Raw genomic sequence first — 12,388 nt, forward strand, 5'->3', positions numbered from 1 at the left:
GGCAGACATGGGACAAAGCTTTGGCTGGCCACAGGGTGACCCCTGCATCCTGCAGAGCTGCTGCTTAGCACTTGGAGTACCATTCACCTGATCATTTCACACTTGAGCTTCTCACTTATGACTTGCTTAATATTCAGTGCAGAGGAATAGGCCCCTTTAGGGGCTTGATTTCATCTCATTCTACAGCAGATATTAAAAAGTAAGTCAAAGAATCTTATCCTACCAGTATTTATTGACTGTGGACTGTATGAACTGATGCATTAAACACTTTGCACACTGTTTGTGTTGGCTTCACTTTTGTATTGGCCAAGCTTCACTGAAATTAGTACACCCAATTCCTTTATGTGGTCATGTCTGCTCCCACATGGAGACAAAGGACATGCAACATGGTCCGTTCCTGTGTTCATGAAGGTTCAGTTCAGTGTGATACATGACTTAAACTTGTCAAAGAATAAAGGGTCATCTCCAAAAACTGCACAGTTTGATGGCCATGGCCACACCTGCCTCTTGTTCTGCTTTTTTTCTCTGCAGCTATATTTCAGAATCATGTGTCATAAAATCAGCTGCTAGTCTTTGCCATTTAGAGCTCTGCTCTTCTGTGCCACAAAGGATAGCTAAGCAGTTCAAGGCAAAGACCTCAACACAAGCACTGCACTGTAATTTGCAAATGAATAAAGACTACAAACCCCCAAGCCCCATATCCCATTATCTTTCTAATGGAAATGCATGAAGAGTTTAACCTGCAGTAAAGAATAATACAATATTTCTAAAGAGAAAATAGATTTTGATTAGGTTTTTTTTTTACCCTAGAGTCCAACTGCTGCATATAAGACCAAAGATACTCTATATTGGCTCCAAAAGGGTGGACGTGAAGAAATGTGGATATGATACCTGTATTAAAACCAAACAGACACAAAGTGTTAGAATTATCTCATACACTGTATCATTAAAATAGGCAAAACAATTCTGAAGTCTGTTCTTGCAGGTTTTTCAGTATGAATTATGATTCTTGTTTTCCTTGCATAACCCAATAAGCACAACAAAACAGCACATTTTTAATACAGTCATGGTATCGTGCCAAATACAATAGCTCATCTTCAGGAATGACAGCAGTTAGCAAGTAAGTGACCAAGATAATATACTGATGAATAAAGGAATTTCTAGACAAAGCCTTGCTGGGAGCATTTCAACTACTAATTTTATGCTTGATTTACCAATATAAAATTGTGGATATTGTAATGGTAAAATTATTGTTTATTTCCCCTTCACTAGATTCTCTGTTGTGAAAACGTTTCATACAATTGTGTCAGAACTCTCACTCCTTCAAATTTTTATAGTAATTATGCAGATGCTAGTTATGAAAAGTATTTAATCCATATTACCCCTAAATGCTGCAGAAAACACAAATGCTTTATGACATATTTGCTTATTTACTTTTTCTTAAGGGAGAGCATGTTCTGTCTATCTTCATTTTGTTTCAAGATGATTATAAAAGGTATGGGAATTAAAAGTGGCTTAGAAGGAGTCAGGATCTAAGTCTAGAGATTTTTTTCTGCAGAGAAAATCAAGTGACAGCATTAATAAGGATGACCAGAGAAAACAAGATTTGGGGCATCAGTATTGCTAGTAAAAGCACTATACAATTTCTCTTCTTCTAAGCAAACATTGAAAATACAAAATGGCATGTGTGTTACTTGCTGTTTGGGGAGAGCTGAACTGTAAGAATCAGAACAAATATTTTCAACTCTCTTTGGATGGGCTTCTTAGCTGAACCACCCTGGGGGAAATTTCTAATACTTAAATCATAAACACCAGGATTAAAAATGCTTACAAATGACAAAAATGGGTCACTGTATCTTATGTACTGCAGGCCATACTGCTTTCTTGATGCTGAATGAATTAGGATAATCTTGGATTTCATTTTTCCCTAAGTACTGGCCATGGTTGAAACTGATAAACACATTTTAGACTGGCTTTGCAAAGAACACCTTTTTTCCTCTTCCACTTTTCAAACATCATTTACAAACTTCTGATCCTGCATAAGGAGTGGCATGTAATAAATTTTTTACTGTGTCAAGTCCTAGCAGCAGTGACCTTCTTTGTGCTGTGGGTGACTACAGGTAGCCACACAAGAGCTATAGAAACAGAAGTCAAGACCATCACGCTTGGATGAGATGACTGGAAATCTAATTTGTACTCAAATCACATTTTACCAGTGTCATTGCATCTGTTATGTGGTTCCTGAGTCTTGTCAATTCAGGACATTCAAAGCCAGCTCTTTCGTATAATGTAAATAATAAGTAATTTGTCAATATTTTGTAGTTATTGACTGGAGTTCCATTATAAACTTTTTTTGTTTTATGCTCTTTTCCTCTAAGACAACACTGCATTTTTTAAAATACAGGAAAACTTAGTGAATAGATGGAGGCAAGGCCCATTTTTCCCTTGCCACATCTGATCATGCCTCAGAGGAAGAGATAACATGAAATCCATCTTGAGGGATCTTTAATCTTTGGACTGTAACAGTGAGTTGTGGGGGTATTATGACCAGTAATATCTTAACTGAGGTTATTCTATTTATCTGAGTGTGCCACTGAACAGCAAATGTATGGGACCCACTCTGGGACACTGCCACTGTTTGTTACAGTCAAATAGTTAGTGACCTAGAAAAAAAGTTTGTTATTCTGTTCTTAAATTCCCATGCTTGCTTTCTCACATAATGAACTTGGAAAAGATCAAGTACTGCCCCTGCAATCAAAAATTTTAGATTTAATTATAACAAGCAGAATTCAATCAAGTCATACATTTCTGTACATTCCACTGTTTTGCATCTCACTAGTCATAGGGAGTTTGTGTACTAAGCACTTTAAACGTTTAAATGCATTCTTCGCTTTTAAATGACCTCTTTGGTCTGAAATGAACTTGTGAATTGCTGAGTCTGTGCCTCAGCAATAACCCAGCAATCCTCCTGGTGCCTAGGTGATGAAAATGAGTTACGGTTAATCAAAATAAGGTAGTTTTGGAACTATCATTTATCAGGGTACCACTGATTTGTGAAAATACCAAACCAAAGAAATTAAACCTGTTCTTTCAGGTCAACATTTCTGTTGCCGTGCTACAGGGTACACTTTGGAATTGTGGGCCTTCATGCTCCCTGAAAACCTACCCCACTGAAACCAAATGCAAAATATGTGTGGGTCTAAATAGGGCATGTTCTTTCCAAGGGTGGCATGGGTACAGCCAGTTCTGTGTGGCTAAATGCCAGTTAGCTGGCCCACTGCCTATAAGCTTTAGCTTTCGGCACTATTTAAGAGTTTATTTAAAAATTTTTATTCTAGGTAAAGGGTATGACAGTCCTTGTGGTATTCTTTATAAATATTCATATTGGTAATTCCCTCACCTAATGTCAAAGGCATAAATCTGGCTTGCTTAATTCATGTAGTATCAGTATTTTTTGCTTGGTAGTTTACTAATATTATTTCCATCACCTTCTCCTTTATCACTTTGTCTAATAATCATATAACAAGCTATACAACTCTGGCGTGCTAAATGTAAATAAAGTCATACATTCATGCTGCAAGTCTAAATGCAGATTCTGTAATTTTCTTCACACCTGAAATCCTTTCATTAAACTACAGAATTTTTCAGAAAGGCAAAGTTCAGTTGTATTTTAGGATTTTTCTTACTAAAAGCCATTCTGAACACAGATTAAAAAAAATATATTTGTTTTCTTTTTTACTTGTATTAGAACAACGGTGTGTGTAAACATATATGCAAAACAGAAACCTGTTAGAAGGCATTTTGTTCTCAAAAATCTTCTTTGGGGTTATCTTACCTATTAATAGTGCCTCTTTCTCTGATTTTAGACCTGGGCTTCGTTTCTCTGAGTTTTTTTCTCTGTCCTGGTTGACCAATGCTACTGTCAATACATTGATTTCCTATAAAGTTTAAAAAAACAAACAGGTGGTCATGTAGGTTTCATTTATCATGATTAAACTTGTCTGCTTCCTTTCAACTATATAAAAAAAATCATTACTTTAATTCACATCTAAAGACAAGACAATTATAAATAATTGATTTGTTTGTAGAATATTAAGACACATTTTGAACTACCTTTACGTCAAGTGCTGCCAAGGAGAGAAATTTTGCTTGAGGAATAAGGAATAACTTTGTTGCTAGTGCTTCTTCATTATAACAGCTGGAGAGCTTGTGCAGTAAAATGCGGGGATGGTCAAAAAACTCACATTTTGTAGCTATTAAAGCTGTAAACCAAGACTGCCTCCAGGGAACATGGATGGAGACATTCAGCTACAGCCATAAGAGTAAATTCAGCAGTCATGAACAACATTTCTAGCTACTAGAGCACAATCCTCTGCCCTGTTACACTCTTCAGCCAGTGCCTAGCAGGGCATTGGCCCATCCCGAACAACTCTCAGGCATGTTTTGGGGGTCGGCACATTTCAGGAAGACCATTCCTAACAGGTGGTTTGCATAAAGCTGTCTTGTTTTGAGGACTGAAAGAGAACCAATATGAAGGGCAAACAAGTCAAGGCTCCAGTTCAGGGCTCTTTTTTTCTGGAATCAGGTGGCCTGAAACACCTAAATTTCATCTGAGAGATCACATAGCAGGTGCTCCATCAGAAGTACCCAGGCAGTTGTGTAACTGGGTGTATGTAAAGTAAATAAATTACTTCCAAGGCATGCAAGTGACCTCAGAGTATATTGCACGATATTCAAGCATATCCATGGGCTGTTTCTGTGGAGCAGCCAATGTGCAATGACACGTTCCTTGGTGAGGGAGTGACTCACGCTGCTGCATCTGCTCTGGGAAATGCTCAGCAGTTCCATGCAAAACCTCGGAGGCAGAGAGGATGGCACTGGAGACACGGTGGTGTGAGGTAGGACTGTGAAGGAATGGTGCTCTTGTTCTGTTTCAGGGAGTCAAGGTAAGCTGCTGGAGGTTGTGTGGGACTGGGCAGCCTTAAATGCAAGTAGATATGTGCTATTTGGTATAATGATGTGACTCATTTAGGACATACCCATGGTGTGATGCCTTGCTCCAAAACTTTTGGCAAGGATTTTTGGCAAGAGAAGAGGGACACTAGGCTTGGGTTGCTCTAAGGCATTTCTGAAGGTGTGAATAATTCATGCTAAAAAAAGGCATAAACTCCAAAGTATGTCAAATGTGCCTCTTTATGGATGACTAAAGGCTTCACAGTCTGTGAGACTGGTAAAAAGAGTCACACACTTCCTCATATTTAATTGAAAAATAAAAAGAAACAACAAACAACATAAGCCAAAACCCCACAGTGACATAGTCTATGCTCTTCATGCTCTAAGGGGCAGCTGCCTGATGGCTCAGATGCATTGTGGCTCTAAGTGCTCCTCCGTGTCACGAAGAAGAACAGGCTGCCATGTGTCAGCCAAGGAACTCTGTGTGCACATAAGTGACATGCATGCACATGTGCATCCTCAGCCCCCAGCAACCAGGGGCTCTGACAGGCCCTGGCCCACACTGAACGAGGCGTGAGGTCCATCGGTCATCTGGGGTTTGTCGCAGTTGTAGTGGCCAGCTGAGGTGCTTCTCCTGGCCACAGATCTATGTGTAGCTGTGCACATGTCAGCCTTTGCTGGCTTTTTAGTTAGTAGAAATCAAATAACTTTTTAGCTGTGTATTTTAGTTTAGGGAGTCTGCAGTTCAAGAGTTGGCAGGGATCCCCTCTTAAAACAAGAGTGCTCCTGGTGCTCTGGCAGCTACATCACCTTGACATTAACACTCCTGTAGTGTTGTCATGCACATTATAGCAGCAGCAGCATGCTCTAAATTGTCCAGCACTGTTGATTCCCCTCCTGACAGAACCAAAGGCTAATGCAAATTCTGATCTACTGCTGGCCATGACATCCAAAAGAAGTGAAAGGAAACCCCAGCAAGAAACTGAAATAAAAGGTATTTACATTGCTTTCTCCAAGAGGGCAGTAATGACAAGGGGGCTACAGATAGAACAGAGCTGGATGAGAGATTTCATGCAGCAGAAAAGCAGAACAGCATATGCCACCAGAGCTTGTATAGGTTAAGATGCAACTTTGACTTCATCAGAGATAGAAAAGCAGTCTAAAAATAGCAATTCCTGAGGGGTGAAGGTGGGAGCAGAGAGATGTGTATTTGATATAACAGGCCCCAAACACAGCACACTTGCAGTTTCAGGTGGGATTAGAAGTTTTATCAAGCAGTGATGCAGAGAAAGAAACTATAATCCCATTGGGAGCAAGGAACAGATGGATTCTCATTTAATGCCTAGATTTGAGCCTGTGCAGAACGTTTTGTATGATTTATAGGACAGTGTAAATGGATGCTAAAGGAAGTCACATCAAGTTTTCCTTAGCTGTATGTTGGAACAGGGGATAAAAGAGTAGAAATTTTTTATGGGAAAGCCTGAGGAAATGAGTGGCAAAGATAGATACTCAGCAAACCACTGGCTTTAGAAGAAAGTTGCAGGTTCTTGGAGGCTTTAAAAGGAGACGTTTCTGCCATCCAATGCTACCTGCCTCACAGAAGATAATAAATTAGATCACTCTGATGTATTCAGCTGCCAAAAGAAGTTTGCACAGGCCATGAGAAATACAGGGTGTGCATAGTCACACAAAGTAGATCAGAATTCAGTAGCAATGCTGCTAGGAATTAATAGTGGTTTAAGAGAAATGGCATAATTTGGTTTAAAAAATGTGTGTGAAATTTACCCAGAAACTGGGCTAATTATAACGTAAGTGAAAACCTTAAGAATCTGACAGCATACTGCAGATATAAATCTGGTACCTATGAAACCTTTACAGCAAATCCTCATGCAGTTAATTTACACTTTTTTAGAGGCACTACTTATGTCACCCACAGAAACAAGACTTTTAAGAGTACAAAGGTGAACAAGGCAATAAATAATTAGAAAAAACCAGTTAGGTCACCTCTCTGACGTGAGAAAAAGCTACTGATCACCAGATGCCTGAGGAAAATTTTTTAATATATACTGCATTACAGTATTTCCTTTCTTTCTTGGAGACCATTCTATTTGGCAAATTATATTTTCTGAGGCCCTAAGCAGTCTCCTTCAGCATGTTTCATTATAAAAGGAATATTTTGCTACCATCTGTCAGTTACTGCATTAAAGGACAAGAACACAGCAGAGCATGTGCAAACTGGTACTTATTGGAAATGAAATGACCCTGCAAGAAATAAACATAGTGTGTGAAAGGCTTAATCCAGGTTAAATCACACCTGGAGATCATTAGGGACCTGGTCCTATTTATTATTCAAGAATCATTTCAGGTATTGGAAAATGAGGAGGACCAATCTGATGATGACAGCTCCAGAGCTGCTCAGTATGAATGAAACCATTCTGTGTGATCTCTCACCAATGCCAGCTTGGAGCTTTTTCTTGCAAATGACACTTTAATCCATCAGCAGATGATGAAAATACATGAATTTGCCTCATGGGATTGAAATCTCTATGGTTCTGCAGAATATCCCCTGGGACCAGCATTTTCATTCAGGGCTCCCTGCATTCAGGGACCATCATTTTCATTCAGGGTTCCCAGGGAGGGACAAACAGTCTTTCTGGAAAACTTTCAGATCTTGCTGGATGAAACAGAGGACAGCAAATAACAATTTTATCCCATGGACTATTAATTTCCACCAGCAGATCTCTGATACCACCATTGACACAGAGCTGATAGCTGTGGAGAGTCATACAGTTTTGCACATGTATGTATAAAGCCTGTCTGTAAGGTGGGAGAGAAGTTTGGTTTCCATTATTCACTCAAGTACCTTGGCTTCTTTTGGAAGAGGCATGGGCAAATATATTGCTCCAAAAGTTGCCTGGTCTCACTGTCCTGAAAGCAGCTGTGTCTAACACTGGACACACAGCACATGAGAGAGTGACTCTTGAGAGAAATGCAGTTTCCAGAGAAAGACACAAAGCTCCTGAAGAGTAGATGAGATGTGGTGATATTCTACAGAAGATAGTCACAGATCCTATAAGAAAAAAAGGCTAGCTCTGCACTCCAGGGCTCTAGCAGATGAGAAAACTCCAGATATTTAGGCTGGATGCCTTGGGTCTTTCTTTCCTTTATTGGTTTCCTTTTTTCCCCTATGGAAAAATAAGATATCAAATAAAAAGTTCTCAATCTAGATAGCATTAATCCTCTTCAGGTGAGTCTTAAACTAGTGCAAAAAGGGCAGACAATATAAAATATTTGCTCTTGCCTGAAAATACATGCTAGCCAGCATCCCTAAAAATGGGGGGACTGAGGACTTGATATTCTCCATAAACACTGAGCAAGAGTTGAATAGGGCTTGCACAATAGCTACCCTATCTGGAAACCCCTCTGGCCAGAGTGCAGTTCTATACCATCTGTTGTTCAGGACTCTGCTTTGAAAGGCAGAATATAGGATTTCATGAACATGACACTGAAGATAACGCACATGTGCTCAGGATGCAATGACATTCAAAGAGATGAAATAGTCCACTCTCTGGGTAATCCAAGTATTTGATAATTATCTTTGGATCTAGGGGGAATGATGACTGCTTCCATACTCCCTCCAAAGACCTCATTTTCTTTGTTGTAGTTTATGGAATTCTGAAGAAATGTGTGGTGAGGGGGTAAAAATAATATTGTGTCTTCTTAAAGGCCCAGTAAAAATCCCATAAACCTACCAGCCTCTGGAAAAGTTTGCATTTTTATTATATGTATAAAGCCAATTGTCTAAAGCATTAGAACAGTGGCAGAAAAAGGGAAGACTTGATGTTTGTCACAGCAGGCAAAACAGAGCAACTGCTGAACGCTGTTAGATGTAAGGGATACACGACACTTTCCCATCAGCCAGGGGATTTATGAAAGAAAATGAGTAGGAGGGGAAAAAACTATATATCTGAAACATAAGCAAAACTCGCAGGCTATTAACAGCAGGCCAGAGAGATGCTGTAGGCTTGGAAATAGAAGGTAATTTTTAAATTCTGATAGAAGAAAGAGCCACACACACATGATACCGAATCCACAGTCTGTAAGATATTGAAAGGCATATGTGTACCAGCTTTGAGCACACAGAACTGGGCTTGGCCTTCAGGTGAGTTTCCCCAAACTGCTTATTGAGGACCAGGCAGGTTTGACTGCATACTTGGGTAGAAACTGGTCTACAGCATGAAGAGCTGTATGTATTTAATTTATTTGCATTTATCTGTGAACCTCCTATAGTCTGGTATAGATGAGTTTACTTTGCTAGTCTTTCTTCAAATGTACTTCAGAACTACATCTGAAAATTTAATCTTTCAGTTTTAACCTGAGTGGAGCATAATTCAATAACCAATCAAGTGAATTGAAGTCTTGCAATACTTTCAATGCACATCAAGTCAGGCATCTTAAATTTATGGGGACATGCAAGGTTGAGGTACAGGACAACTTCTGACAGCTTAGCATGGTTGTCAGTTGAGAATGGACTACTGTTCTTGTCTATGCTCTTATCCACGGTGAATTCAAAATTATTCAATCCAAGTTGAACTAAGCTACAGTGAAAGAGCTTATTTAAATTTAACTTAAATCAAATTTCCTTGCAAATGTGGCAATGTATGAGTACACTCACAGGCAGTGATTGTGACTCAGATGATCACAGCATCACAAAATCAGGCAGATGACCTTGGGAGATCTCTAGTCCAACGTTCTGCTCAGATCAGGATCAGCTGCAGTGGCAAGGCATGTGGATGTGCAACAGAAAGATAACAATCCAATGGCTCAGCAGTTTCTCTGCAACATCTCAGTACCTCACCCTTATCAAAAGAGGGGTACTTCTGTCCCCTGCAGAAGGGATTTTCCAACCACCATCACTTGCTCCATCCTTGTGATATTCATGATTCAAGTCTTATTTCCACAAGCACAAAGGAGTATAGAGGCACCATTACAGATGGGGAAAATGTGATAACCTAATCAGAGAAAGCAGAATCCCCTGACCCAGCTCCTCCCAGGGCAGTCACAGGAAAGTACCAGCCCCAGGAGATGAGCATGAGATCAGTCCACCTCTCTGAAGCATCCTACAGACTGAGGGAGCATTGCCTGTAGGAATACAGGACTTGTTATGGGATGTAGGAGCAGAGCATCATAAGGTTGTACAAAACCCATCTCAGCAGGGGAAGAAGTAGCAGGAAAAAAAGGGATCATGGGAAGGGATAAAAGGGAGTGGTTGCATGTAACCAGGTTGCTCATCAGTGCACTTACCTGGCCATGTCAGGCCCTGATTACTGTATAACATCCACTAAACTAATTTCTCTATTCCCAGGTGAGGGGACTCTTATGTGTGCATGGGCGCCTGTGAGGGCATCTGAGCAGAGCAGCTGGAGAGGGATCAGCAGTGAGAGCCACTGCAGCCTGGAGTGCTGCAGTTAGAGAGACCTGGTGGTCCAAGCCACCAACTGGGGACACTGCGGAGTCATGGCTAAATGACTACTTGGTGTGTGTTTGTGTGTGTGTGTGTGTGTGTGTGTGTGTGTGTGTGTGTGTGTGTGTGTGTGTGTGAGGAGCCATTTATGGGACAGACTAAGAGTCAAAGTCCAGTTTCTGGAGGGATTCACATTGTGTATATGTGTAAGTGTGCAGATGTATTTCCCACTAATGGACCTTTACCTGTGTACCTCAGTGCTCTTTGTGTTTATGAATGTTGAGTTTGTGCTGATCTGTGTGGCTGGCCATGTGTATATAGATGGACCCATGAGATGCATATGTTGTAGATGTGTGTTCTTCCACACACCTGTGACGAGTATGTGCTCAGTATAGCTGCAGATTAATTTCATGGAGCTATGACCACCTTGCCTCTGTCAGGCTGCCAGGATTCAGCATCTCCCAAAACCAGTAATACTTGGTTTGAGCCAAATTACTTTAATTCTTTCTTTAATGGAACTTGTTCCCCTTCATCGGCTACACACTGTGATGTAAAATGTGAAAATTTGGTTGAGTGTCTGAACTCTGAAAGTAACTCAAAACTGTCCTAACATAAATAAATATCACCTGTTACATAGCTCTTCTCTCAGTCTGTCCTCTTCAGTGACTGTTTCTGACTCTCTGCTGACTACTCTTCTAAAAATACTCTGACTAGAAAATTGCTTGTAATTTTGATTAATATAATTATTTTGTTGCTTCAAATGAGTTATCTTGTGCTGGTGAATTAACTACTTCCTAGAAAGCTCATATTTTACATGTTCCTGGCTCCTCACAGCCTAAGAATTGATTTTAAAAAAGCGGCTAGCCCTAAGTTAAATGGTGTTGTGACACCCTGTGTATACGCAGAGAGGTTTCTTGGTCTTTTCTATTTGTACTGGAATAACTCAGTTTACAGTAAAAATTTGCAGTGGTGCCTCACATATGAAGAGAATAAGGCAAGGAATGAGGCACCCAACCATCTGCCCAAAACCAGAGCTCTCACAAGTATGTGGTGGCACTGTTAGAGTTAGCACCAGATCAAAAGTTCATTAAGAAAAGCCTTTACTTTTCAGCATTTTTTCTCAGGGTCTTACAAGATCCTTCTCCTTCTACTACCTACCTAGTGGTGCAGAACGACATATTTGCCATATGCTGCACTGCTGGTGAATATGACTGGTCTATCATTAGAAATTATAGACACCAGATTTCATCTTTTCATAAACTTGGTAACTTACTTTGTTCTATGCAAGAAGCCAGTGTTGGTTTTGTCAGAAATACCACATTGCAATTACTTTCAAAGGACGCTCATATAGAAAATTATTTTTCAAATACACTAATACAGTATTTACCATTATTGTAAATTTAAGAGTGAATTAGCAAACAGTTGAAAACGTGAAAAGTTATCTGACATTAAAATTATACGAACAGCAATGCAGACAAATTAGAGCTGTGAATGTAAGACCTGGCAAATGAAAAACTTCAAATGGATGGATCTAAGGTTTGTTTATCAGATTTATTCTACATAATAGAAGCATTTTCAGGAGTGAAGATTAATTGTATTATGGTGCTTTTGACATCCTATTTTTCTGATCCATTTGCCAGAGAGATGCTTTCAACTTTTTCATTATAAAGCTTTTACTATCATAACTTTCACCTGCTGAGTTTTAGACAACTAGCAATAATCTGAAAATGCTTTTCTCATTGAAATTATCTCTTTATATTTTTTTCATTGTATTTGAGCACATTTATTTTATAGGAATGTACATATGCAAAATATGGATGACTAATAGGAAAGTTACTTCATGCTCATTTTCAAAAGTATGATCAGGTTGCTTCATTTTCTAAAGCTGGATTTATGTGTAGGTTCCTGATGACTTAACACAGATGTTTTATGTGATGTGAAGGTGGTTGCTTTGCAAGACAAAAAGTAGTT

The 12,388-nt window shown here is 39.5% G+C and overlaps 1 protein-coding gene across 18 annotated transcripts in view; it reads right to left on the bottom strand.

Moving 5' to 3' along the window:
• ENOX1 (ecto-NOX disulfide-thiol exchanger 1) overlaps positions 1–12,388 on the bottom strand; it is a 355,527-nt gene that overhangs the window by 3,121 nt on the left and 340,018 nt on the right. For all 18 annotated transcript variants that reach the window (XM_085577203.1, XM_077781387.2, XM_085577161.1 and 15 more), the window contains 2 exons: positions 3,836–3,938; positions 806–891 (listed from right to left, as the gene is read on the bottom strand). In XM_085577203.1, coding sequence (XP_085433329.1) covers positions 806–891; positions 3,836–3,938 — 189 coding nt within the window. The remainder of the gene's footprint in view (positions 1–805; positions 892–3,835; positions 3,939–12,388) is intronic.

The sequence above is a fragment of the Lonchura striata genome, chromosome 1, assembly GCF_050655825.1.
Source record: "Lonchura striata isolate lonStrDom1 chromosome 1, ASM5065582v1, whole genome shotgun sequence".
Taxonomy (NCBI): Eukaryota; Metazoa; Chordata; class Aves; order Passeriformes; family Estrildidae; genus Lonchura; species Lonchura striata.